At 41.3% G+C, this 24,653-nt stretch overlaps 1 protein-coding gene across 1 annotated transcript in view; it reads right to left on the bottom strand.

Annotated features, from left to right (window-relative positions):
* MYBPC3 (myosin binding protein C3) overlaps positions 1 to 24,653 on the bottom strand; it is a gene marked incomplete at both ends in the record, with an annotated part of 90,348 nt that overhangs the window by 49,911 nt on the left and 15,784 nt on the right. The window contains 7 exon segments of the mRNA XM_081327249.1: positions 7,844 to 8,010; positions 17,005 to 17,061; positions 18,461 to 18,499; positions 19,179 to 19,227; positions 21,234 to 21,351; positions 23,670 to 23,818; positions 24,197 to 24,271. Coding sequence (XP_081183375.1) covers positions 7,844 to 8,010; positions 17,005 to 17,061; positions 18,461 to 18,499; positions 19,179 to 19,227; positions 21,234 to 21,351; positions 23,670 to 23,818; positions 24,197 to 24,271 — 654 coding nt within the window.

The following is a 24,653-nucleotide window of genomic DNA, read 5'->3' as shown; positions in this document are numbered from 1 at the left end:
AGGGGAGAAGTTGCAACAGTTTAGGTCTAGGATGTGAGGGGTCTGTAGATATTTTCTCAGCCCTCTTTCTGGTTCATGCAATATACAGGTCCACAACGGAAGGCAGGCTGGTTGCAAATGTTTTTTCTGCAGTCCTAAACTATCCGTTTAAAGTCTGTACCTGTCCTGTTTGGTTGCTGTGCTGCCAAAATATGATTAGAAACATACTTACTAACAAGAATTCCTGCTGAAGTCAAGTCTACAACACCAAAACAAAATTTTCCCACCTTTCCCCACTAGCACTGATGATGTTACCTAGTTTGGGTAATGAAACATCTGCAAGAAAACAACCAAACCCAGAGAGCCCCAAGGATCCCTAATTTCAACCCTGAACTACAAATATTCTCCTTCATTGGTTCCTCATCTCTGTTTTTTGACTGTAGCATTTGAGGTGGTTTAATTCTGTTGCAATCTAGATCATATTTTGCAGTTATAATGACTGGTTGTTTTCACATAGTCCCAACTTTCTTCAGTTGATTCATTGCTACTTCTCCCCTCCCTACTTTAAAAATTTACACACTTACTCAAGGCATTTTCCCATTATAGCTTCCACTTATCTTTATAAAGCAGCCTTTAAATGCTGAGAACATGGATTAAGAGAAAAGTGCATTAAATACCAATTAACTGGTACCTTGCCTGAAGCTATTGCCATCCTGGAACTATAAAAATACCCTACTCTGTTTTGTTGATGAAATGGAATGGTTGCAATGGGAAATAGCTGCTGAACAGCCAAGGTACAATCCCTCTGCTGGCTTTAAAAGAAAGAATGATATATTGGACAAAGATGGAAAGATTTGGTGTTAACCACAATGGAGGAATGGCTGGTGAAGATGGCTCAATTTATGATTCTTGTTATGTATTAGGCTTAATGGAACATCTTAAGCACTTGCATAGCAGCCACCACCAGGAGGCGTTGAACTGTAACTGTTTTGGCGGGAATGAGTTTCGGCGGGAAACAGAGGTTCAAACTGATTGGTTGGTTGTGTACCTGGCCAGGTACTGGCCAGGTATATATAAGAGTGCAGGTAACCCCTATTCCCCAGTACAGTCACTTCCACCTAATAAAGATCTGCTATGCTGTACTCATCGTCTCGGCGTCCTTCCTGCTCTCCAAAACCCACTACACAACAGTGGCAACGAAGGTGGGATACTGCTTCGCATTAAAGAGCTGAATTCACGAGGGGATGGCTTTGCGTGCTGGAGGAAAGAGGCATCTTTCCCCCCACTTTTACGGCCAGCTAGTCACCATGTTAGCGGCCTCACATACTCAGAACCAACCGTCTGAGTCGGTGGAGCAGGATCCGAGAACTAGAGGAAGATGCCGAAGGTTGGCCAGCCCAGAGAATTCAACATCCGCCATCCCGAACGATGGTCATCACACCTGGGGCAAGTTGAGAACCTAAAAGCCTTACTGTCCAGCAAATCCATGGTCATACACTACATAAAAACGAAGCCTATCTGCATTGCTTGTGATGCTTCACCCTATGGAGTGGGAGCAGTGCTAAGCCACCTGGAGGAAAATGGCAAACAGGTCCCCATTGCATATTACTCGAGAACCTTGTCAGGGGCAGAGAGGAACTATGCACAAATAGACAAGGAAGCCCTGGCAATAGTGGCTGGGGTCAAAAAATTCCATGACTACCTGTATGGTAGGGAATTCACAGTGTTCACGGACCATAAGCCTCTATTAGGGTTATTCACCACTGACAAACAAACCCCCCAAATACTGTCCCCAAGGATGCTTAGATGGTCGATATTCTTATCGGCTTATAATTTCAAATTGGTTCATAAGCCTGGGAAAAAGATGGGTCATGCGGATGGCCTAAGTAGGCTACCCCTAGCAAACATAGAGCCAGATCCGGCGCCAGCTGCCCAGATACTAGCAATCCAGGAGCTACCTGAATGCCCCCTCCATGCAGGGGCCATAGCAGCCGAGACAGCCTCAGACAAGATCCTGAGCAGAGTTCAGTCTTGGGTATTCACAGGGTGGCAGGATAAAAGCCCAGGCCCAGAATTCCAAGCATATTTCATAAGGAGACACGAATTGTCCACCCATAAGGGATGCCTGTTGTGGGGTAGCAGGGTCATCATACCATCAACTTTAAGAGATAGGGTTCTACAGTCCATACATGAAGGGCACCCAGGCATAGTGCACATGAAGGCGCTAGCTAGGAGCTACCTGTGGTGGCCAGGGCTAGACAAGGCAGTGGAAGAACAGGTTCAGGGATGTTACACTTGTCAAAGGTCCAGACCTGAGATGCCCCAAGCGCCTGTTCACAAATGGGAGGCAACGCATACACCCTGGTCCAGGGTCCACATAGACTACGCTGGTCCATTCCAAGGACAGCTTTCCCTAATAGTGGTAGATAGCCACTCTAAATGGCTGGAGGTAGTGCCAGTCCCAAACATGACCACGGCCAGAACAATCCAAGTACTCAGGAGACTTTTTGCCACACATGGTCTGCCTGATGTTTTGGTGTCAGATAATGGGGCTCAATTTACCGCTGCTGAATTTCAGGCCTTCATGAGAGCAAACTTGATTAGACACCCCACATCCGCGCCCTTCCACCCGTCAACTAACGGACAAGCAGAGAGGATGGTGAGAACAACCAAGGATGCACTCAGGTGCATTATCGTCGGTGATTGGCACCACAGGTTGGCAGAATTCCTATTGTCGCAACACACCACACCATGCACAGCCATGGGGAAGAGTCCTGCGGAGCTCCGTTGGGGCAGATGCCTCATCACCAAACTGGACAGGCTTCACCCCGACAGAGTGGCTTTTGAGGCCACGCAACCCAAAACCCCAAGAGAACTACAACCGGGTGACTTGGTTTGGGCCAGGAACTATGGTCCGGGACACTTGTGGATTTCGGGGGTGGTGGTTGACAAAACTGGGCCCTTATCTTACGTAGTAAGGGTGGAGGGGGTCGTCAGGTCAGACGGCACATAGACCAAGTAAGGAAAAGAGTTCCAGAACGGTCACCTAGCGACACCAGGGAAACTCACCCCTCGTTGAGTTTTCAAGCTGGCACACAAACCAGCTCACATCCTCCCGACCAGCACCACCAACAAGCAACAGGCTGAGGAGGACCACGGGGAGACAGAACTGCCTCAGGAGACCTCTGACCAACCAGGATAGCAACCCTTTCTGGACCAATGGACTAACCCGGCCACAGGGTCTGACGTTGGGGTGGGTCTACCAGAAATGGCCGGCGGTAGTGGACATATGGACTCCCCAGTCCAGGTGAATTTGGACCCCCTGGGCACGCCGAGTAAAGCATTAGTCCACAAGGGGGAAGAACCCCTAAGACGTTCATCCTGCTCTCATAGGCCACCCGCTTACCTCGCCGACTATGTGTGTAAATGAGGGGAGGCTGGTTCTAGGTGTTATGGGGCGTGTCACCATACTTGTTTAACTCTGTAAGATACACATTGTATATAGGGGAGATTGTTTGATCTTTAAGGGGGAAGGGGTGTTATGTATTAGGCTTAATGAAACATCTTAAGCACTTGCATAGCAGCCACTACCAGGAGGCGTTGAACTGTAACTGTTTTGGCGGGAATATGTTTCGGCGGGAAACAGAGGTTCAAACTGATTTGTTATGTATGCAGGCACCTGCATAGCAACAGCGACCAGGGGGCGTTGGCCTGAACGGTTTTGGCGGGAAACCCAGTTTCCACGGGAAACCTAGGGCCAACCCCATTGGCTGTCCGCTTACCTGGCCAGGTATTTAAGGAGGCCAGGTAACCCTCATCCCTCAGTACGCTACCCCCCTTCCAATAAAGAGCTGAACTCGTACTCCAGCTGGCATCTCTTCCTTGCGTCGGACCCACTACACAATAGATTGGTTGGTTGTGTACCTGGCCAGGTACTGGCCAGGTATATATAAGAGTGCAGGTAACCCCTATTCCCCAGTACAGTCACTTCCACCTAATAAAGATCTGCTATGCTGTACTCATCGTCTCGGCATCCTTCCTGCTCTCCAGAACCCACTACACAACAATTCTGATGATTAGACAGGCTAGATTATAGAAAGAAGAGAGAGATATTGTAACTATAGAGTAAGAAGTACATTTATAACTGTATGTATAACTGCTATTATAAAATTGGAAGCTTCTTTTCTTTTCCATGTTTTTACTTCCTCTCCCTTTCTTTCACTTTTAGCTTTCTCTTTAATCTCCTACTTTTTCTCTTCTTTTTCTTTCTTTATAGTAGTTTTTATTAGTCTTCATCTTCCTGTATTAAAAATAATCTTCAATAGAAAGAATTACATCTTGGTATGATGCTTTAGAAGTGGAATTGCTCTACAAGAGAGACTGGCTTAAGCTCAGAAACTTTAGTCAAAAGTTTCTACCAATGGGAAAACTGTGAGGTCCTTGGCACTTTCTAAGCTTGGTTGTTTTCTTACAGATGTTTCATTTCCCAACTAGGTAATATCACCAGCACTGATGCTGTTACCTAGTCAGGCAATGAAATAGCTGCAAGAAAACAACCAAGCTCAGAACCCCACAGTTTGATTCTGAGGTGCAACTATTCTCTTCTAATGGGAAAGCTGTCTGTCACAAGCTTCAAAGAACTTCAGTGATGCAAGGAAAACAGCAGCTTCCCATAAATTGCAATGCAGCCAAGGAACAAAGAAACAAGCTCTGCTCTTAAATCTATTTACTGTATAAAAGGTAAAGGTTTCCCGCACATGCGTGCCAGTCGTTTCCAACTCTAGGGGCCGGTGCTCATCTCCGTTTCAAAGCCAAAGAGCCAGCACTTGTCCGAGGACGTCTCTGTGGTCATGTGGCCGGCATGACTAGATGCCAAAGGCGCACGGAATGCTGTTACCTTCCCACCGTAGTGGTCCCTATTTTTCTACTTGCATTTTTTACGTGCTTTCGAACTGCTAGCTTGGCAGAAGCTGGGACGAGTAACAGGCGCTCACTCTGTTACGTGGCACTCGGGATTCGACCCGCCAAACTGCTGACCTTCTGATCGACAAGCTCAGCGTCCTAACCCACTGAGCCACCACGTCATCTAGACCCGTACCAATCGGGCTTCAGGCCCGGGTACAGCACGGAGACGGCATTGGTCGCGCTGGTGAATGATCTCTGGAGGGCTCAGGACAGGGGATATTCCTCTGTCCTAGTCCTATTAGACCTCTCAGCGGCTTTCGATACCATCGACCATGGTATCCTGCTGCGGCGCCTCAGGGGATTGGGAGTGGGAGGCACAGTTCTTCAGTGGTTCTCCTCCTATCTCCTGGGATGCTCGCAGTCGGTGTTGGCAGGGGGGCAGAGGTCGACCGCGAGGCCTCTCATTTGTGGAGTTCCTCAGGGGTCGGTCCTCTTGCCTCTCCTGTTCAACATCTACATGAAACCGCTGGGTGAGATCATTCGTGGCTTTGGAGTTGGGTATCATCAGTATGCTGATGATACCCAGCTTTTCATTTCGACCCCAAACCACCCCAGTGATGCCCTCGACGTGATGTCCCATTGCCTGGAGGCAGTCCGGGTCTGGATGGGGAGGAACAGGCTTCGACTCAACCCTGACAAGACTGAGTGGCTGTGCGTACCGGCATCTTGGGATATTCAGGATATCCCACCCCTCTCTATGGGGGGTGAGTTATTACCCCCTGTAGATAGGGCTCGCAACTTGGGAGTCCTCCTAGATTCACAGCTTTCCCTAGAAGACCATATAGTAGCTGTGACTAGGGGGGCCTTCGCCCAGGTTCACCTGGTGCGCCAGTTGCGGCCCTATCTAGACCGGGATGCCTTACGTACGGTCACTCATGCGCTCGTGACCTCTCGTCTTGACTACTGCAACGCTCTCTACATGGGGCTACCCTTGAAGACCACTCGGAGGCTCCAACTGGTGCAGAATGCAGCCGCGAGAGTTGTGTTGGGAGTTTCCCGACACTCCCATGTCACACCTTTGCTCTGCGAGCTGCATTGGCTTCCAGTTGTCTTCCGGGTGAGGTTCAAGGTGTTAGTAATGACCTACAAAGCCCTACATGGCATGGGTCCGGAATACCTTGGGGAGCACCTGCGGCCGGCGTCAACTTCCCTCCGCCCAGTACGCTCCCACAGAGAGGGCCTCCTCAGGGTGCCACCGGTCAAAGAATGCCGACTGGTGGCCCCCAGGGGGAGGGCGTTCTCTGTGGGCGCGCCGGATTTATGGAACCATCTTCCGGTCGAGCTCCGGATGGTGCCTGATCTCCACTCCTTCCGGCGTGATCTTAAAACCCACCTTTTTGAACAAGCTGGCCTTGCCTGATGGGATGGGGTTGGGTTTTATAAATTGGTCTTAACTTTAATCTGTACTAATTTATTACGGGCATTGCTGTTTAATTACTTTTTAATAATTTTTAATTTTTGTATCTTGTTTTTATTATGTATTGCCCTGTTCACCGCCCTGAGTCCTTCGGGAGAAGGGCGGTATACAAATTAAATTAATAATAATAATAATAATAATAATAATAATAATAATAATAATAATAATAATAATAATAATAATAATAATAATAATAATAATAATAATAATAATAATAATAATAATAATAATTTACTGTATATGAGCCTATAAATCTTGGAGTTGTTCTGAATGAATTTGTCTAGTGTGGAAGTGCCCTACGACAGCATCCATAATTTTATAATCCCACTAAAAATTGTATAGAACAAAAAGCCTGCGAGCCAATTTTCAAATGAAGCTTTGTCTGAAGGCTTGCGAGGAAGGATTGTGTGGCACTAAATTACAGCCAGACTAAGACTTATATTTTTAAAATGTATGTTCATGGGTATTCACACTTGGAAGTGTGTACTTGTGTTGTGTGTGAAAAGTTTTGAAGTGGCAGTTGCAATTGTGTGATTCAAGTTGATGTTGCACACACATGAAAATGCGTGGAGCCTTGACTGCCGAACTACAACCACCTATTTGACTTTTGTAACTCCCCCCTTGCATGGATGCCCGTAGGAAGTATCGAGGAGAGACAATGCTGGAAGAGTATTTCAAGTCTGGCCCTTCTGGATATCTGTCAAGATATAACATGCATATAGAAAACTGATAGAGCTTCCATGATGACGGCACAATAGTGCTTCTGTTATTTTGACAAATGCATTGGATCATGCCAACACCGCTGGTTTATGAACACTGTACATTAACTCCCAATCTTCCATTCAGTATTGGTTTATTCTACCCTGTCTGTCTTTTCTCTTTCTTTACTTTCATTGGTTTAGTTCAGGGGTGTCAAACTCAATTTCATTGAGGGCCAAATCAGCATTGCGGTTTCCCTCAGGGGGCCGAGTGGTTATGGCCAGGGTGGGCGTGGCCTACTGGGTGGGCATGGCTAGAGTGGGTGTGGCCTACTGGGTGGGCGTGGCAAACTCTACATCATTGGCATCAAGGGTGCCTATGGGGGCCTGGGCAGGAGTGGGACAGATCTGAGGGTCTCTGGACCAGGGCCAAGGCAGTGGGGGCCGTTCCCTCATTGTTTCCAGGATGGCTTCGCAGGCCACATGAAACCACTTCGCGGGCCGCATCTGGTCCCCGGGCCTTGTGTTTGACATGTCTGGTTTAGTTGATGGTTTTTTTTCTAAGCTCCCTTTATTATTTATAAATTTCCTCTTTCTTTTCTCCTATCCTTGTCAGCTTTAACTTTCATTTCTAATTTTATAGAGCCAGCTGTGCTTTTCTAGATAAATAGAAGTGGGAGAAGAAAGACCACAGTTTGAAAAAAAATTATACATTGTTTGCATAGGACACTTTTCTAAAAGGAGACAAATCATTTGAATGGCGGAGGAAAACATGTTCTCTTACCTGTGCTTTTCTTCTCCTCCTTCTTCATGCGCTTGAGACGTTTCAACATTCCCCGTAGATCAGTGATGCCATATTGAAAGGCAATTTTCTCATATTCTGATGGCGGAGCATTTCGAAGGATTTCCCAGACATCAACCTCTGGCTGCGATTCAAGTTTTCCTTCATTTCTACAAAGAAAGGACATAGAGCCTCACATTACATTTCACTTGAGCAATTGAGCAATATCCAGGATCTTGGTTTCTCTCCTGTCAATCACATTTGGTATTTCAAGCTAGCAACAAATGCTATGCTTTCTGACTTGCTTGAATTATATCTCTGGTTTAGACATGTACAGTAAATGTGAAGGCTCTGGATCATTTTGCCACTCACATAAGCAAAAGAAACGTGGGAGTAAAATGTCTGGATGCAGCAGAATGCTGCTGGTTCCCTAAAATACAGCTAGTAATCCTGTGTTTTGCAGAATGTACAAATGTGGTCTGAATAGCTTGGTGATGAAGCAACAGCTGGGCCTTAGATTCAGATTCTTAAGATTGTGGTTAAATATTAGGAAAACTTTATGTTTTTCATGAATTTGTGGAAAAAAACTTCCATAGTTATAGGTAAATGGACGATTTTTCCCCCAAATACCGATTAATGCCTTATTTTAAAATTGATACTTGAAAAGATATGTGCCATTCATGGATTCTAAAGATGACTTTAGTCCCAAGGATGGAAGAATTTAACTTTGGATAATATGATAATTAAATTAAGATGGCTATTTAATTTCATGTTTCTTAAATACGTAAATCTGTTTAATTTGTGTGTGTTGTTAATAAAAACAGGAAGAGTTTTCTAAAGTATTATAATTTAACACAGATATTGTGATATATGATATCAAACAGAGTCTAGTTCATCAGATGTAAGATTCTAAACCATAAAAACGTAATATTAGCGCCTTTAAGGTGCTATAAAGTTACTTCCTCCCCCCCTTCCCTCCCCTTTTTGGTGCAAAAGACAGTTACCTTTCTGGAAAAGCTTTATTGACAATTACCACTGCAGAAGAGATGGAGTGAATGCTTACCGATGTACCGAGCGCAAGAAACTGCTGGACTTCAAAACAATGCCGAAAAACATATGCAGGAACATGCAGCAGCATCCCCATAAGCAAAAGAGAGGGCATCAGGAATTAGTAGTGTGATCAGCCATCACTAGAACAAGCTTCAACTTCCTTGATAAAAAGTCTAATTATTTACCACACTGAAAAATGGTAGCAGAGAAGCAATTGCACACACAACAATCCAATTTTATGTAGCTTATAGACTATAATTTATACCGGTTTCAAAAGAGTATGTCATTAATCTACTGCTAGTTTTTCTGGTTGTTGATATTATTCAAAAAGTTGACAGGAGCTTACTTCTACTAAAAATCCTAACTACTCATATCAACTAATGGAATCAGCGCTGGTGGTGACTAATGAAGGAGAGAAATCTTGGAATAAAGATAATCAGTTAAATGGAAGTATTGATGCATTGTGCATCTGCTGTTTAAAAAAAAGACCAATTTTATGTTAGAGATAATAAGAAACAGTATTGAAAATAGAGATACCAATATCATAACACCATTACATAAAACAAAGGTGTAACCATATCTGGAACATTTTGTGCAGCTTTGGTGATTGCACTTTGAAAAGAAGATAGAGAAGGTTCAGAGGAAGCCAATAAGAATAAGGAAAGGTTACATATATTTGGGATGTTTTTGTCTAGAAAGGAGGAAAATGAGAGAAGACATGATAGAAGTGTAAAAAAATTACACATACACCAAAAGTGTGGTGTAAATAAATTGCCAAGGAGAATCTCTTTTCCCATTCCTAAAGTACTAACTAGAACCTGAGATCAGTTAATGAAATTAAATCCTGGAAGAATTAGGAAAGACAAAAGGAAGTATTTTCTTTTACACAATGTGTAATTAAACCTTGGAATTTGCTACCAGAAATGGAGTGCTGTCTGCCAATTTATGGAAGTCATGAGGATTGGTGGCTTCTAAGATTGACAACAGCGTGACCAGGAGACAAGTAGCCTTCTCTGTGTATTTGATTGGCCATTGTGAAAACTGGCTTCTGGGCTAGATGGAACAGGGGTGTGATCCAATTCTTAAGTCCTTCATGGTCTTTTCTAAAACAGGAACTTCTACTTTGTACCATTCTCTTTTACAAATACAACTATTGATCTAATTTATACAGAAGTAATTCAGTTCAACTTTATCCTTCAGTTTGCCAGAATCTGTGCTAAAAGAATATTCAAAACCACATTCAAGCATCACTGCCTACCTCAAAACCAACCCTTGCTTTGATTTGGTCTCAAAGTTGGTGAAATAATGAGATTGAAGTCACAAGCCAGATCTGCACCATCTTAAGAATGATGGTAACAAGGGATTCTTCCACCTCACCTAGTTTGCCACTTAACTAACTAACCCCCAAGGCATTATGCTTCTTATTGTAAGTGATATAGAAAATAACCCCACAATTATTTTACGAGCATGGGAGAATTAAAACAATCTTTGCCAAACTGAGGTCTCCCATCATCTTGAACTACAGTTTTCATCACAATATAAATTGTACTTCCATATAGCTGGAAGGAACCAGGATGGGTATGGCTGTTTTACTTTTTCAACTAGTCCTACCAAACATAAGCAAGCTATCTAGAAGCATTACTTAAAACTGTGAAAACACCAGCATGTGTAGTGACCAGTTTTCATATAGGCCATTGTATATCCCTTCCTTGCAGTTCATGCCTCAAGACAGGGAGTTAATGTAAAATCACATCATCAAGAGTGGGATTATTTGGCATAGTTCTCTCTTGCTTGTGTATTAGAGAGTTTCATTAGGCCCTAACTAACTTGGAGTTTTGTGTTATAGACAACTGTGGAAAATTTAAAATTGTTGCAAACAACTAAAAATGGTTTCCCCATCCTATTCCTTGGATTGTTAGAATGTCAGCTGTCACCTCCTCTAGGAGTTTCTCTCATTGCCTGTCCAATGCTGGAGTGTTCCTTCCACTTGGTCTGTGGCACCTGTACGTCAGTGCCATCTATTCAGACTACCCTGTTGGAAAATAATGCTTCTGAGGAGCATAATATAAAATTTCCATTAGAATGACCTCCAGGAAGAGAGCCATTGGGTGAGGACATGCATTTCCAAAAAAGAACATTTCAGCTCTCTGAAAAAAGTTACATAATCTTCCTGCCTCTTTACTGTGATTATGAAACAAAAATACAGGAACAGATCAGTTGCACTATGCTACCATAAGTATTTAAAATGAAACCCTTATTTCCGGAGCCAGACAAGTCACATTAAAAATAAAATCCGTTTAAAAAAGAGTAAACTAGGGTTACAACATTAAGCTCCAGAATTACCCTTTCAAATCAGTGGGAGCTTGCTTTTAAATGCTAAGCTGGAAGAATGCCGCTTGAGCAAGCATCATTTTTACCTTAAAAGTGAAATTCCTTCCCACCCACCCCACTAAGAAATTTGGCTTTGAAATAGAGTGCAGTAGAGTCAACGCTAGTTTTCTGAAAATATGGTGGGGCATCTAGTAGTTTTCCAAGTCCCTGACAACATATCGCTTGGTAATGAACTCAGTAAATGTGAGGTGAATGGGAGAGAGAGACTCCATCCCTTTACTCCTCTGTATGTGAATTGGCTAGAAATGAATTCAGTTTAAGAAATCCTTTCCAGTTTTTTTACCCGTTCCTTCCCTTTGGTTATAATGATAGTCTGTTCTTCTGTTTCAACCACATTTACCATGGCCACTCAGTACTTCCCCTGATTCTTTATCTCTTCCTCACTACTACACCTACCCAGGCTGGGAAAGCAAACATCAACTGCTTTCCTTTTATGGGTCGAGAACAGAGTTTTCATTGATGGGCCTTTTGTATGAGTAGGCCTCCCCCCTCGTTTCCTCACACTTGATACATTCTTGTCTAATCCATCCGAAAGAAAGAAAGAAAGAAAGAAAGAAAGAAAGAAAGAAAGAAAGAAAGAAAGAAAGAAAGAAAGAAAGAGAAAGACTGTCATATTGTATATGGCAAAATATATCTAAAAAAGAGGGAAAGCAGAGGAGTATCCAGTCCAAATTGGGATTAGGAATAGGGAAGAGAAGGTTCATATGCCTTTTCTATTTTATCTGCACTTCCCATTAAAACAAGAGCGGGCAACATTTAGCTCACCAAATCATTGCTGTGACTCTGGAAGCTCTCATCATGTGACTAAATTTCAATGGTGCAAAGTGTGGACAATTAGCACATTTTGCTGCTGTGGTGGAGGAACAGGAATTTTCTGTCCAGTACCAATAACTTTAAGGGACGCGGTGGCTCAGTGGGTTAGGACGCTGAGCTTGTTGATCAGAAGGTCGGCAGTTTGGCAGGTCGAATCCCTAGTGCCGCGTAACAGAGTGAGCGCCTGTTACTCGTCCCAGCTTCTGCCAACCTAGCAGTTCGAAAGCACGTAAAAATGCAAGTAGAAAAATAGGGACCACTACGGTGGGAAGGTAACAGCGCTCTGTGCGCCTTTGGGGTCTAGTCATGCCGGCCACATGACCACGGAGACGTCCTCGGAGAAGCGCTTGCTCTTCGGCTTTGAAACGGAGATGAGTGCCGGCCCCTAGAGTTGGAAACGACTGGCACGCATGTGTGGGGGAACCTTTACCTTTACTTTTACTTACCAATAACTTTAGTACAATATCACAGTAGTCCAAGTCTATGCCCCAACCACCAGTGCTGAAGAGGATGAAATTGACCAGTTCTATGAAGCTCTACAGCACCTTATAGAACTAACACCAAAAAGTGATGTCCTTATCATCATGGGGGATTGGAATGCTAAAGTAGGAAACCAAAAGATAACCGGAATAACAGGCAAGTTTGGCCTTGGAGTACAAAATGAAGCAGGGCACAGGCTGATAGAATTTTGTCAAGAGAATACGATGGTCATAGCAAACACTCTTTTCCAACAACCCAAGAGACGGCTCTACACATGGACATCACCAGACAGTCAACACAGAAATCAGATTGACTATATGCTCTGCAGCCAAAGATGGAGAAGCTCTATACAGTCAGTAAAAACAAGACCAGGAGCTGACTGTGGCTCAGACCATGAGCTTCTTGTTGAAAAGTTTAGGCTTAAATTAAAGAAAGTAGGGAAAAGCACTAGGCCAGTCAGGTATGAATTAAATCATATCCCTGTTCAATATACAGTAGAGGTGACAAATAAATTTAAGGAATTAGATCTGATAGACAGAGTGCCTGAAGAACTATGGACAGAGGTTCGCAACATTGTACAACAGGTAGCAACCAAAATCATCCCAAAGAAAAAGAAATGCAAGAAAGCAAAATGGCTGTCTGAGGAAGCTTTGCAAATAGCTGAGGAAAGGAGGGAAGCGAAAGGCAAGGGAGAAAAAGAAAGATATGCCCAATTAAATGCAGAATTCCAAAGAATAGCTAGAAGAGATAAGAATGCCTTCTTAAATGAACAATGCAAAGAAATAGAAGAAAACAATAGAATAGGGAGGACCAGAGATCTTTTCAAGAAAATTGGAGAGATGAAAGGAACGTTTAATGCAAAAATGGGCATGATAAAGGACCAAAATGGCAGGGACCTAACAGAGGCAGAAGAGATTAAGAAGAGGTGGCAAAATTACACAGAAGAACTATACAAGAATGAGCTTAACATCCCTGATAATCACGATGAGGTGGTCACTGACCTCGAGCCAGACATCCTAGAATGTGAAGTGAAGTGGGCCTTAGAAAAGCTGAGCAACAACAAAGCTAGTGGAGGTGACAGTATTCCAGCTGAGCTATTCAAAATCTTAAAAGACAATGCAGTAAAAGTGCTACACTCAATCTGCCAGCAAATTTGGAAAACTCAACAGTGGCCACAGGATTGGAAAAGATCAGTTTACATTCCAATTCCAAAGAAAGGCAGTGCCAAAGAATGTTCAAACTATCGCACCATTGCACTCATTTCACATGCTAGTAAAGTTATGCTTAAAATCCTACAAGCTAGACTCCAGCAGTATGTGGATCGAGAACTACCAGAAGTACAGGCAGGATTTCGAAGAGGCAGAGGAACTAGAGATCAAATTGCTAACATACGCTGGATCATGGAGAAAGCTAGAGTTCCAGAAAAACATCTACTTCTGCTTCATTGACTATGCTAAAGCCTTTGATTGTGTGGATCATAACAAACTGTGGCAAGTCCTTAAAGAGATGGGCGTACCAGACCATCTTATTTGTCTCTTGAGAAACCTATATGCGAACCAAGAAGCAACAGTGAGAACTGGACACGGAACCACTGATTGGTTCAAAATTGGGAAAGGAGTCCGGCAAGGCTGTATACTGTCGCCTTGCCTATTTAACTTACATGCAGAGCACATCATGAGAAAGGCAGGGCTAGATGAATCAAAAGTTGGAATTAAGATTGCCGGAAGAAACATCAACAACCTAAGATATGCAGATGATACCACTCTAATGGCAGAAAGTGAAGAGGAACTAAAGAGCCTCTTGTTGCGAGTGAAGAAGGAGAGTGCAAAACTTGGGTTGAAACTAAACATTAAGAAAACCAAGATCATGGCATCTGGCCCTCTCAATTCCTGGCAAATAGATGGGGAAGAAATGGAGGTAGTGACAGATTTTATTTTCCTGGGCTCCAAGATCACTGCAGATGGGGACTGTAGCCAAGAAATTAAAAGACGCTTGCTCCTCGGGAGGAAAGCCATGGCAAATCTAGACAGCACACTAAAAAGCAGAGACATCACCCTGTCAACAAAAGTGCGTATAGTCAAGGCTATGGTCTTCCCAGTTGCAATGTATGGCAGTGAAAGTTGGACCATAAGAAAGGCTGAGCGCCAAAGAATTGAAGCCTTTGAACTATGGTGCTGGAGAAGACTCCTGCGAGTTCCTTGGACTTCAAGGCGATCAAACCGGTCAGTCCTAAAGGAGATCAACCCTGACTGCTCTTTAGAAGGCCAGATCCTGAAGCTAAAACTCAAATACTTTGGCCACCTAATGAGAAGGAAGGACTCACTGGAGAAGAGCCTAATGCTGGGAAAGATTGAGGGCAATAGAAGAAGGGGACGACAGAGAATGAGGTGGCTGGATGGAGTCACTGAAGCAGTAGGCATGAGCTTAAATGGACTCCAGAAGATGGTAGAGGACAGGAAGGCCTGGAGGAACGTTGTCCATAGGGTCGCGATGGGTCGGACACGACTTCGCAACTAACAACAACAACAACTTTAGTACTTCTTCCAAATCAGGACAGCTGTAGGGTGCAAAGAGGCATTAAAAGCCCTCTATCTCCACCAGGATCTCAGCCTGTCTCTGCACCCACTAATGCAAAATCTATGAATTTTCATTGGCTCATAAAATAGAAAAATCTTCATAGATTAAGTTTGCATGCCAGTTTTTTATATTGCTTATTTAAAAGGCTTAACGTTGTCTTGAGAAGAGAAAGAAGAAAGAAAGAAAGAAAGAAAGAAAGAAAGAAAGAAAGAAAGAAAGAAAGAAAGAAATAAAGAAAGAAAGAGCTTTCCTCTCAAACATTAAGATATAGAAATATTTGAAAATTCTCAATGTTTGAAAAAAAATTCTTAAGATTAAACTCACATTACTTATTTGACAGTATAAAACATCTTCACTGTAAACATAACCATTCATCAGTATAGAATTCCAAATCGCTGAATGATTTGTATGAGAAATGGCTAACATCCTTCTGGATACCATGCTTTAGTCTTGCAGATCCTGGCTACAGATTCACAGTGGCTGGGGTGTAAAAACACTCGAACAATCTAGTAAAAATACTTAGAAGTCATTTCGGTTAAACTCTCGTAGAAGAGGACTTCCTTCCAATATTACCAGTAGCAGGTTTTAGATTCAATGCTGGTTCCATATTGGCTACTCTAACATTCCAGTGGAAACATAGATAATTAATATTAATACTGAGTTTATATTATTTTCATATCGGTAAAAACTAGTTTAGTGATCACTGAAGTGACATTTATCCCCCCATTCCTTTTTTCTTCATTAGGTACACTTGAAAATTATGATGGATTATCATCACAACAAAAATGATCTCATTTGAAGGATAATTCTGGTTTTAAATAAAAGCAAGTATCAGTGGTTATTTATTGTTAAAACATTTACCTCACATTAACATAATCAACTTCAGGCTCAAACAATACATCACTGGAGCAACGTAAGTCAGTAACAGGGCAAAAACCGCTATGATTTTAAAAGATGTCATAAAGTAACTTACTGCAGAGAGGTTATTTTAGCTCAAGAGCTTTTGTAAGACATGATCCATGGATGGTTTATAAGCTGCTTACTAAAGACGTTGGTTCCACCTCAGCTACTTCAAGAAGGCAGAAAATGGCCTTTAGATATGATTACATATCTAGAAGATGCTCATAGTTGGTTCCCAAATAACCAACTTTGGAAATTATTCAACAAAACTGCTCTAAAGCAGAATATTAAGCAAGCAAATTAATGAAAGTGACAGCTCCATCATTCATAAGAGCTATAGTTTAAATAATATCTGAGGTGATAGACGTATGATGCTCCAAAGCACTGAAAAAAAGGCTGCTTATGTATACTGAAAATCATACATACTTCACAAATTCCATGCAGTTTAAAAGAAATAGAAATAAAATCTTACTCTCTGTTCCAGAATTCCAAGCAAGATTTCCAAGTGGAGATGCAAATCAGAGCAAAGTGCAAAAAGAAGAAAAAAGGAGAGAGAAGCATGAAAAACCAGGGACAGAAAAGTAAATTGTTAAAAAAAAAATCCTAATCTTCTTTCTCAGCCCTATATTCTGAATTATAGTGCTATGCTGCTTAGTACTACTTAGTATCACTGACACTGAACTGACCATTTTGGGAATGTTTTCCTTGCATCCACTTTTTGACAAATTGTGTTGCTCAATCAGATGCAACCACCACAGAGGTCAGTTCTCATGTCACCTACTTTTTATTGGAAATAACAGAAACCTGTCCCACAGCCTTAAGACATCCAGCACTTCCTTCTGGGCGGAAATGGATGTGAGAATGTTGCCAAAACACTTGACACAATTCATTGGTCCCCAAGTGTTTTATCCCATTGTTCTGAAGGGTGAACTGGTTACGCAGTGACTACTCACCTCTTTCTCAGCAAGGTAGTGAAATCCAACTCTCTTCCTTCACCTTGACCATCCACACTGCACAACAGAGCAAAGAGTGTTTTGATAATGAATAATAAACAAAGAAAAAACAGCTTCTCTAAAATGTAGGAATTCAACGACCTCCTTGTAAGAAAACCACTTCACTTACAAACTAAGAAATGTTTTAGATTGTTTAAAGCTTGATCTCATTTCCTTCTTCCAGGGTATTATGCTCCTGATGATAATTGAATTATAGCATAATGCTTGGAGTCTCATGAGGGAAGAACAGGACTCACTTTTTTAAAAGATAGAGGTGAATATTTTGCTTTTATGCAATGATGCATAATCACACCAGACCTCCCTAACTTGGAACAGGCACTGGATAGCCAATGCTGGAAGAATGAAAGGAACGAAACCAGGTCTGACTCAACATAAACTTCAGGAACAACACAACCTAGTTTATTTTATCCTTTTCTCCTCCCAAAGCTTATCAAGAAGATCATATTAAACCCTGAAGTCCACTGCATCTGCAAAGGTACCACACAAGCTTATTTTCTGCTAATATTGTCCCAGTAAATGGGAAAACATGCTTCCTCTGTTGTCCTCATTACTAGATTGTTATTCAAAAATAAGAAATAGATACAGGCAGGGCTTTTTTTGTCATAGAACGCTCAGAATGGAGTTCCGGCACCTTTTTTGGATGGAACCTTGTAGGGTAGGCAAGGCAGGTTGTATGGCATGTGTGAGTTCCGGTACCTTTTTCTTTTACAAAAAAAGAACTGGATACAGGCAATTATTTTCAACAAACCTTTTTAATAAAATCTTTTTATTTGGTTTGAGTTGAGTTGAGTAACAAACAAAGTTTGTCATTTTTGTTTTTACTGTATAGCTTAACAGCACATACTGGCTTAATACTGTCAAATGCAGTGACTTTGGGTCTTTATGATAGTGTGGTTGTTATCCAGTGATGGAAAGGAATTCAGCAATGAAATTAGGATCTTCTTCTCCTTCTCTCTTTTGCACATATTCCAGATCTGCTCCAGAAGGTTGAATCACAGAAGGTTGAATCACATGTATAGAAGGGCGGTATAGAAATTCAATAAATAAATAAATAAATAAATAAATGTAGGAGGTAAGAGCAGGAAAATGAGTCAAGCTTCCACAGTTCAAATAAAAATAAATGTTGGCTGTAACTGAGAGAACAATCAACTCAAGCTATCACTTTCCAGATATCCTGGAATTACAGTTCTCAGTATTCTCAGCTAGCATGGTTAAACCTTAAATATTTTAGTTAGTTATTCCATTATTTGGTTATTCCATGAAGAAAGTGATAAACAATGTTATAGAGCTGATGTTTGAGAGAAAACATAAAAAATATTCTACTTTAACTGTTCCAAGCGCCTTTTGAGTGACAGTTCACAATGGTGATCAATGCTGAATACGGAAAATGAGGTACCTGGATCCTAATGTCCACTTTCCTCCTGATGCTGTGCTCCTAAATAAGAATTATACAAAGAATTTAAACAAACACATCTTTCTGCTGAAAAGAATCCTTATCTAAATTTCTAATTCTTTTATCCTGCTTTAAAAACTATGTTGATGAAGTTCTGAGCCTGTACACATGGGCTATGTTGTCTTCTAATCTCTATTGACTATTCGGGGTGATTTGTTGTGGTGGTTGCTGTTGTTGTCTCCTGCTGCTTATAAATACTTCTGGAAATCAGAATACTTCCAAACAAAGTGATTTTTCCCCCAGTTTTCCCCCCATTTCTTCTATAGCTCCACCACGATAGGAAGCATTTATCAGAAATATTAATCCCAGTGCTTAACTTTAAAATTATGTTTTTCTAAATGCTCAAATTACTTGAAAAAGTAATTTGCTATTTTGGATCATACCCATAAGTCTGGCTGTTAGATTAGGATGTGCAATGCACACACGTGCACAAATGTAGTTTGTGCTTGAATCACTTGGCTAGAGATCTCAGTTTTGGGAACTGGGCTAATTGCATGATCCCTTGTGCTGTGTTAGGAACTCTCAGCGTGCTCCCACATTGAGATTATGCTATGAGCACATATCTGGAGTAGAGATTTAGCCAGTGACATTTTGTTGGTGTTATGCATCAGTTTGTCTACTGCATTGGCAAACTAGTGTAAACATTTGTGATAACACTTACGTCCGTCGAAATGCTGATCGGATGTCCAGGTCAGCTGTGGCAGGTGCCTCTGTGATTATACAGATAGTGGTAATAACAATAAGACAGTATTCAAAGGCATCAAAAACTTTCTTCCCAAATTTACCTCTGTTTTTTTTAAACAGCATTTATTGTTTTCATCTGGAGGTTGACATTTCATGCAATAAGGAAAACCCTAGCCTTGCTTAGTACTTAGAAAGGAGACTACCTCAAAATCCCAGGCCTGTAGGCTAGACTTAGAGCTGAAAACATATTGCAAAAGAATGCAATAGCAAACCACTTCCATATTATTGTCAACAGCTAAGAAACTGTATAGATGCATCATTTGGTGACCAGAAGTCATGTTCAACTGGAAGATTCTACTTTTAAGGTTCAGACAGAAAACTGAGATTTAAAACAATCCAAATGTTGATTTTACTTTATATAAATACAATGAGTGTGATATCCTTATAGGAGCCTGAAAAATGACACGCTGATAGAGATGAGGGGTGTTTTGGGAGATAATGGAATTGAAATCCCACTGAGCTGTAGAGCACTGAGTGGGAAAAAAAATCTGCACTAAGTTGCTTCTCCGTGAAATTCCTTTAGACCAGGGGTGTCAAACTCAATTTCATTGAGGGCCGCATCAGCATTGCGGTTACCCTCAGGGAGCAGGGTGGGTGTGGCCTGGGTGGGCGTGGCCTACTGGGTGGGTGTGGCTAAAGTGTGTATGGCCTACTGGGTGGGCGTGGCCAGCTCTACATCGTTTGCATCAAGGGTGCCTATGGGGGCCTGGGCAGGAGTGGGACAGATCTGAGGGTCTCTGGCAGAAGGAGGGTCTCTGGGCCAGGACCAAGGCAGTGGGGGCCGTTCCCTCACTGTTTCCAGGATGGCTTCGCGGGCCGCATGAAACCACTTCACGGGCCGGATCTGGCCCCCGGGCCTTGTGTTTGACATGTCTGCTTTAGACAAATATTAGTTCACCTGTCCTTCTAATCAAAGTCAAAATTATGGTTGAGGTATTCTTCCAATTCCTCAGTGATTTCTAAAATTAGGCAAGTTTCTACATTTAAATCAAGCTACAGAAATGAGCAAGTTATTCTTTCAAATCATTTGTGGGAAGAGGCCATGCGTGTGGGAGCAAGCATTTTCCCTTCCTCTTTTGGGGCTGAGACCTTAGAGAAAACAGAATGAGTGGTCTTGCATTCTACTTACTTTTGCTGAATAAACAATCTAACATTGTTACAGATGCAAAATTAATTTGAATTTGGTTTGCTTGCAATCACAGCAGTTTTAGTGCTTTCAAAATTCTAAATAATGTGCGATCTGTAATTGGATTACAAATTAAATTGCAGAAATACGATTGTATCAGATAGCAGTACAAGACAGTAAGACAACTAATATTCACATACCAAACTGAAACTTCAACTGAATTATATTGCTTCATGTCCATTGTCTCTAAAATATCTGAGATTAAATCCCTTTGATCCATGCTTTTTGGATGGATAAGCAAGTTAAAATTGCCACTTTACAGCTAGTTACCTGGGAGTAAGTTCCAATTTAAGTGGAGTTTAATTTGAGATTGATAGGCATATACAGTAACTGCAGAAAACCAAGTTTGTACGTTATCCAATTATCTTTGCATTTTATAAAAATCCCAACAAAATCCTGGTTCAAAATACTGATATTTGAGAAAAAAATAGATCCATGAACATATATTTCTGAATGCAATGAGGCAGAAATTCTCCATGTAGTGTTTTTTTAAAAAAATAACTAAATAAATCAACAATGAAAAGGAAATTTTTGTCATTTGTCTCTTGTCCCTTCTCCAAAATCCTATTTTACTCAGACTTTATCAATCCTTTTCTGAGCACATATTTTAATTTGATGTGTATTTTCTCCCAGTGTATGCCTTACACAAGACACATTATTCAGCATGAAATAATAATAATTACTATTATAGCGTTATAGTAGCTATAATATAGTATATTAATACTATATTATATACTTTTACTAAAATATAAACATTTTGATAATAAGGAAAACATAACACCTTACCATGGACAACCAGGGTAAAGTTACAGCTATCAAATTTGTCCTTTGTAGCCACTTCACATCGATACCCCCCTGCATAAGTCGGTTTTGCATCAATAATGTTCATTTCAAAAACATAAACCTTGAAAAGAATGGAAGAATTAATTGGCCCTTTTAGGAGATAGACACATAAATCTGAATGTTATTAACTAAGAGTTCTTCTGTCTGAATTTCCCAATAAGCATCTTGTTCTCTGTAATATACATATGGAATTACTACTTCACAGTGAATCCCCAGGAGCCAAACTCAGCTTGAGGTTCTTTATCTTTTACTTTCTCCTAATGGAGAAATTCTTTATTTCTTTTTTCTCTTATTTTTTTTCCTACCAAATAATTTGTCATAAGAACTTATGAATATCTTAAATTGCTTAGGAACTCTTAATCATAATACTAAAGTTGGAAGGGACCTTGGAGGTCATCTAGTCTGACCACCTGCTCAGGCAGAAAACCCTATACCATTTCAGACAAATGGCTGTCCAGTCTCTTTTTAAAAACTTCCAGTGTTGGAGCATTCACAGCTTCTGGAGGCAGGTTGTTCCACTGGTTAATTGTTGTAACTGTCAGGAAGTTTCTCCTTAGTTCTAGGTTGCTTCTCTCCTTGATTAGTTTCCATCTGTTGCTTCTTGTCCTGCCTTCAGGCATTTTGGAGAATAGCTTGACTCCCTCTTCTTTGTGGCAGCCCCTGAGATATTGGAACACTGCTATCATGTCATCCCTCACCCTTCTCTTCGTTAAACTAGACATATCCAATCCCAGCAGCCGTTCCTTATATGTTTTAGCCTCCAGACCTCTAATCATCCTTGTTGCTCTTCTCTGTACTCTTTCCAGAGTCTCAACATCTTTTTTACATTGTGGTGACCAAAACTGGATGCAGTATTCCAAGTGTGGCCTTACCAAGGCATTGTAAAGTGGTATTAATACTTCACATAATCTTGACTCTATCCGTCTGTTAATGCAGCCTAATGCAGCAACTGTGTTGACTCTAGTGAAACCTCAGTATCTACAAATTTATCTTAATGGATATAATATATTCATTCTTTGTTCTATTATACTGTCCGAACCTCATTATATTTTCTATATATCTAACTATTGTTAGCTAACTAGAAGAGGAACATTCTTCTCTCTATTTCTAGTTAGAATGGAGTGATGTAATACATGAAGCCAGATTTAGTACACTTAAAACTGAAAAAGAAAAACAAGTTTCTGGAAAAACTCAGATTGATATTTTTTTTTTAAAAAAATCCCTAAGAGATTGTCCATTCTTCATCTGTAAAATTCCACCATTGGGAAAAAAATCAGACTTAAAAAGTTTTTTTTTCATCCTTTTTTGACACAAATGTACAAGGTACTTTCTTAACTAATGCAAATTATGCATTGGGAGAACTTGCATAACATTGAGTGGCATTTCGTACTTAAAGTAAATTTTACCAGCTCTTATTCGGTACAGTATAAGCAAGAGGCTCTAAACAACATTTTATGTCCAAAGACAATAAAACAGTAAAGGTAAAGGTAAAGGTTCCCCCGCACATGCGTGCTAGTCGTTTCCGACTCTAGGGGCCGGTGCTCATCTCCGTTTCAAAGCCGAAGAGCCAGCACTTGTCCGAGGATGTCTCTGTGGTCATGTGGCCGGCATGACTAGACACCAAAGGCGCACGGAACGCTGTTACCTTCCCACGGTAGTGGTCCCTATTTTTCTACTTGTATTTTTACGTGCTTTCGAACTGCTAGGTTGGCAGAAGCTGGGATGAGTAACAGGTGCTCACTCTGCTACGTGGCACTTGGGATTTGACCCACCAAACCGCCGACCTTCTGATCGACAAGCTCAGCGTCCTAACCCACTGAGCCACCGCGTCCCTTTTTATTACCCAGTGGTCTCCTATAAAAAACCTAACTAATCCCAACTACTTAGCTTTCTGAACGCAAGCAAGGTTTCTAAAAAGAGAGGAATCATGTTTCAGAATACCAGGGATAAAAACCTATGGGTAGTCACCATCTATCTTAGTATGGCCAGAACAATGGTCTGAGGCCATAAGGCTCCAGGGAAGGGAGAGGGCCTTAGGTTACCCTGCAGGAAGAAACTTCTCATGCTTATTGGTGCAAAGTCAGCTCGCCCTCCTGTGGTTTACCTCAGAAAGCACGTGAGAATGTTCTGCATTTTTACGTGCTTTCAAACTGCTAGGTTGGCAGAAGCTGGGAAGAGTAACAGGCGCTCACTCTGTTATGCGGCACTCGGGATTCGACCCGCCAAACTGCCGACCTTCTGATCGACAAGCTCAGCATCCTAATCCACTGAGCCATAATTCTTGATATTTCTAAGAAGAAATGTTATTATTATGATTATGCTGCTTTCACCAAAATATAAAAAAGTGGAGAGGTCAAATTGTTTTTATAGTAACTGTACCTTGTTGGTTCGGTCATAACTCTCATGAAGCTGGAGGTGTTTTCCCACTTTGCTTGCCAAGTCCATCCACTTTCCCTTGAACCATTTGGCAGTAGGTTTCTTCAGCAAGCTTTCACTTGCCACTACAGCAGTGAATGTAATGTTCCCACCTTGAGAGAGAAATTAAGATGAGTATGGAATTCCCAGGATAAAAGGTTCCTGCTATAGCGTGGACTACGTTAGAGACACCAGTTTTGTAAAACAATCTTTCCTTTAAGGTCTTAAAGGAACAACTTCTCTGAGAGTCATGCCAAGGTTTGTAGGGAGAGACTTGTACTTCACAAGGGAGTGAAATAGGACACTTATGCATCTTCAAGATTAAAGCTAACATTTTGCACCACATACCCCAAAAAGTGTAACAAAAAAAGTCCACATTTTTCATTCCACCTTTTAAGGGATGTCTGGGGTAGTAGTAGTGACAAAATGAATGTTGCTAGGCCAACCCCTTTTTTTTAACTTTTGGTCTAGAATCTATGCCATGCACTTACCAACTGCAACTTCCCCGTCCTGTGGTCGAGTCACAAAGATACCAATCGGGTCGACAGGTATCTCTTTCTGGGCTTCTGTAGGAAGAATTGTAAGTCAAATCAAGATTAATATAATAATTAATAACGATAATAAAAATGTAAATGCTGCCTGATTCCCAGTGACTCTGGGCAGTTTACAAAAAGTCAGGAAACAACACAAAACAAAAAAAAGGTAGATTATAGAAAGAAGAGAGTTATGTTGTAGCCATAATGTAAATAATAAATTTATAATTGTACTTATAATTACTGTAAAGAAGATCAAAAGCTACTTCTTGATATCTTTTTTCTTTTTTTCTCTCATTACTTTTAACTTTCTCTTTTCTTTCTTTCTTTTTCTTTCTTTATATTGGTTTGTATTAGTTTTTATCTTCCTTTTAAAAATATTTAATAAAAGTTACCTTTCTATCCATTTATATAT

This window comes from Vipera berus (assembly GCF_964194415.1).
Source record: "Vipera berus genome assembly, chromosome: 1".
Taxonomy (NCBI): domain Eukaryota; kingdom Metazoa; phylum Chordata; class Lepidosauria; order Squamata; family Viperidae; genus Vipera; species Vipera berus.
This window is presented reverse-complemented; position numbering and strand designations above follow the sequence as displayed.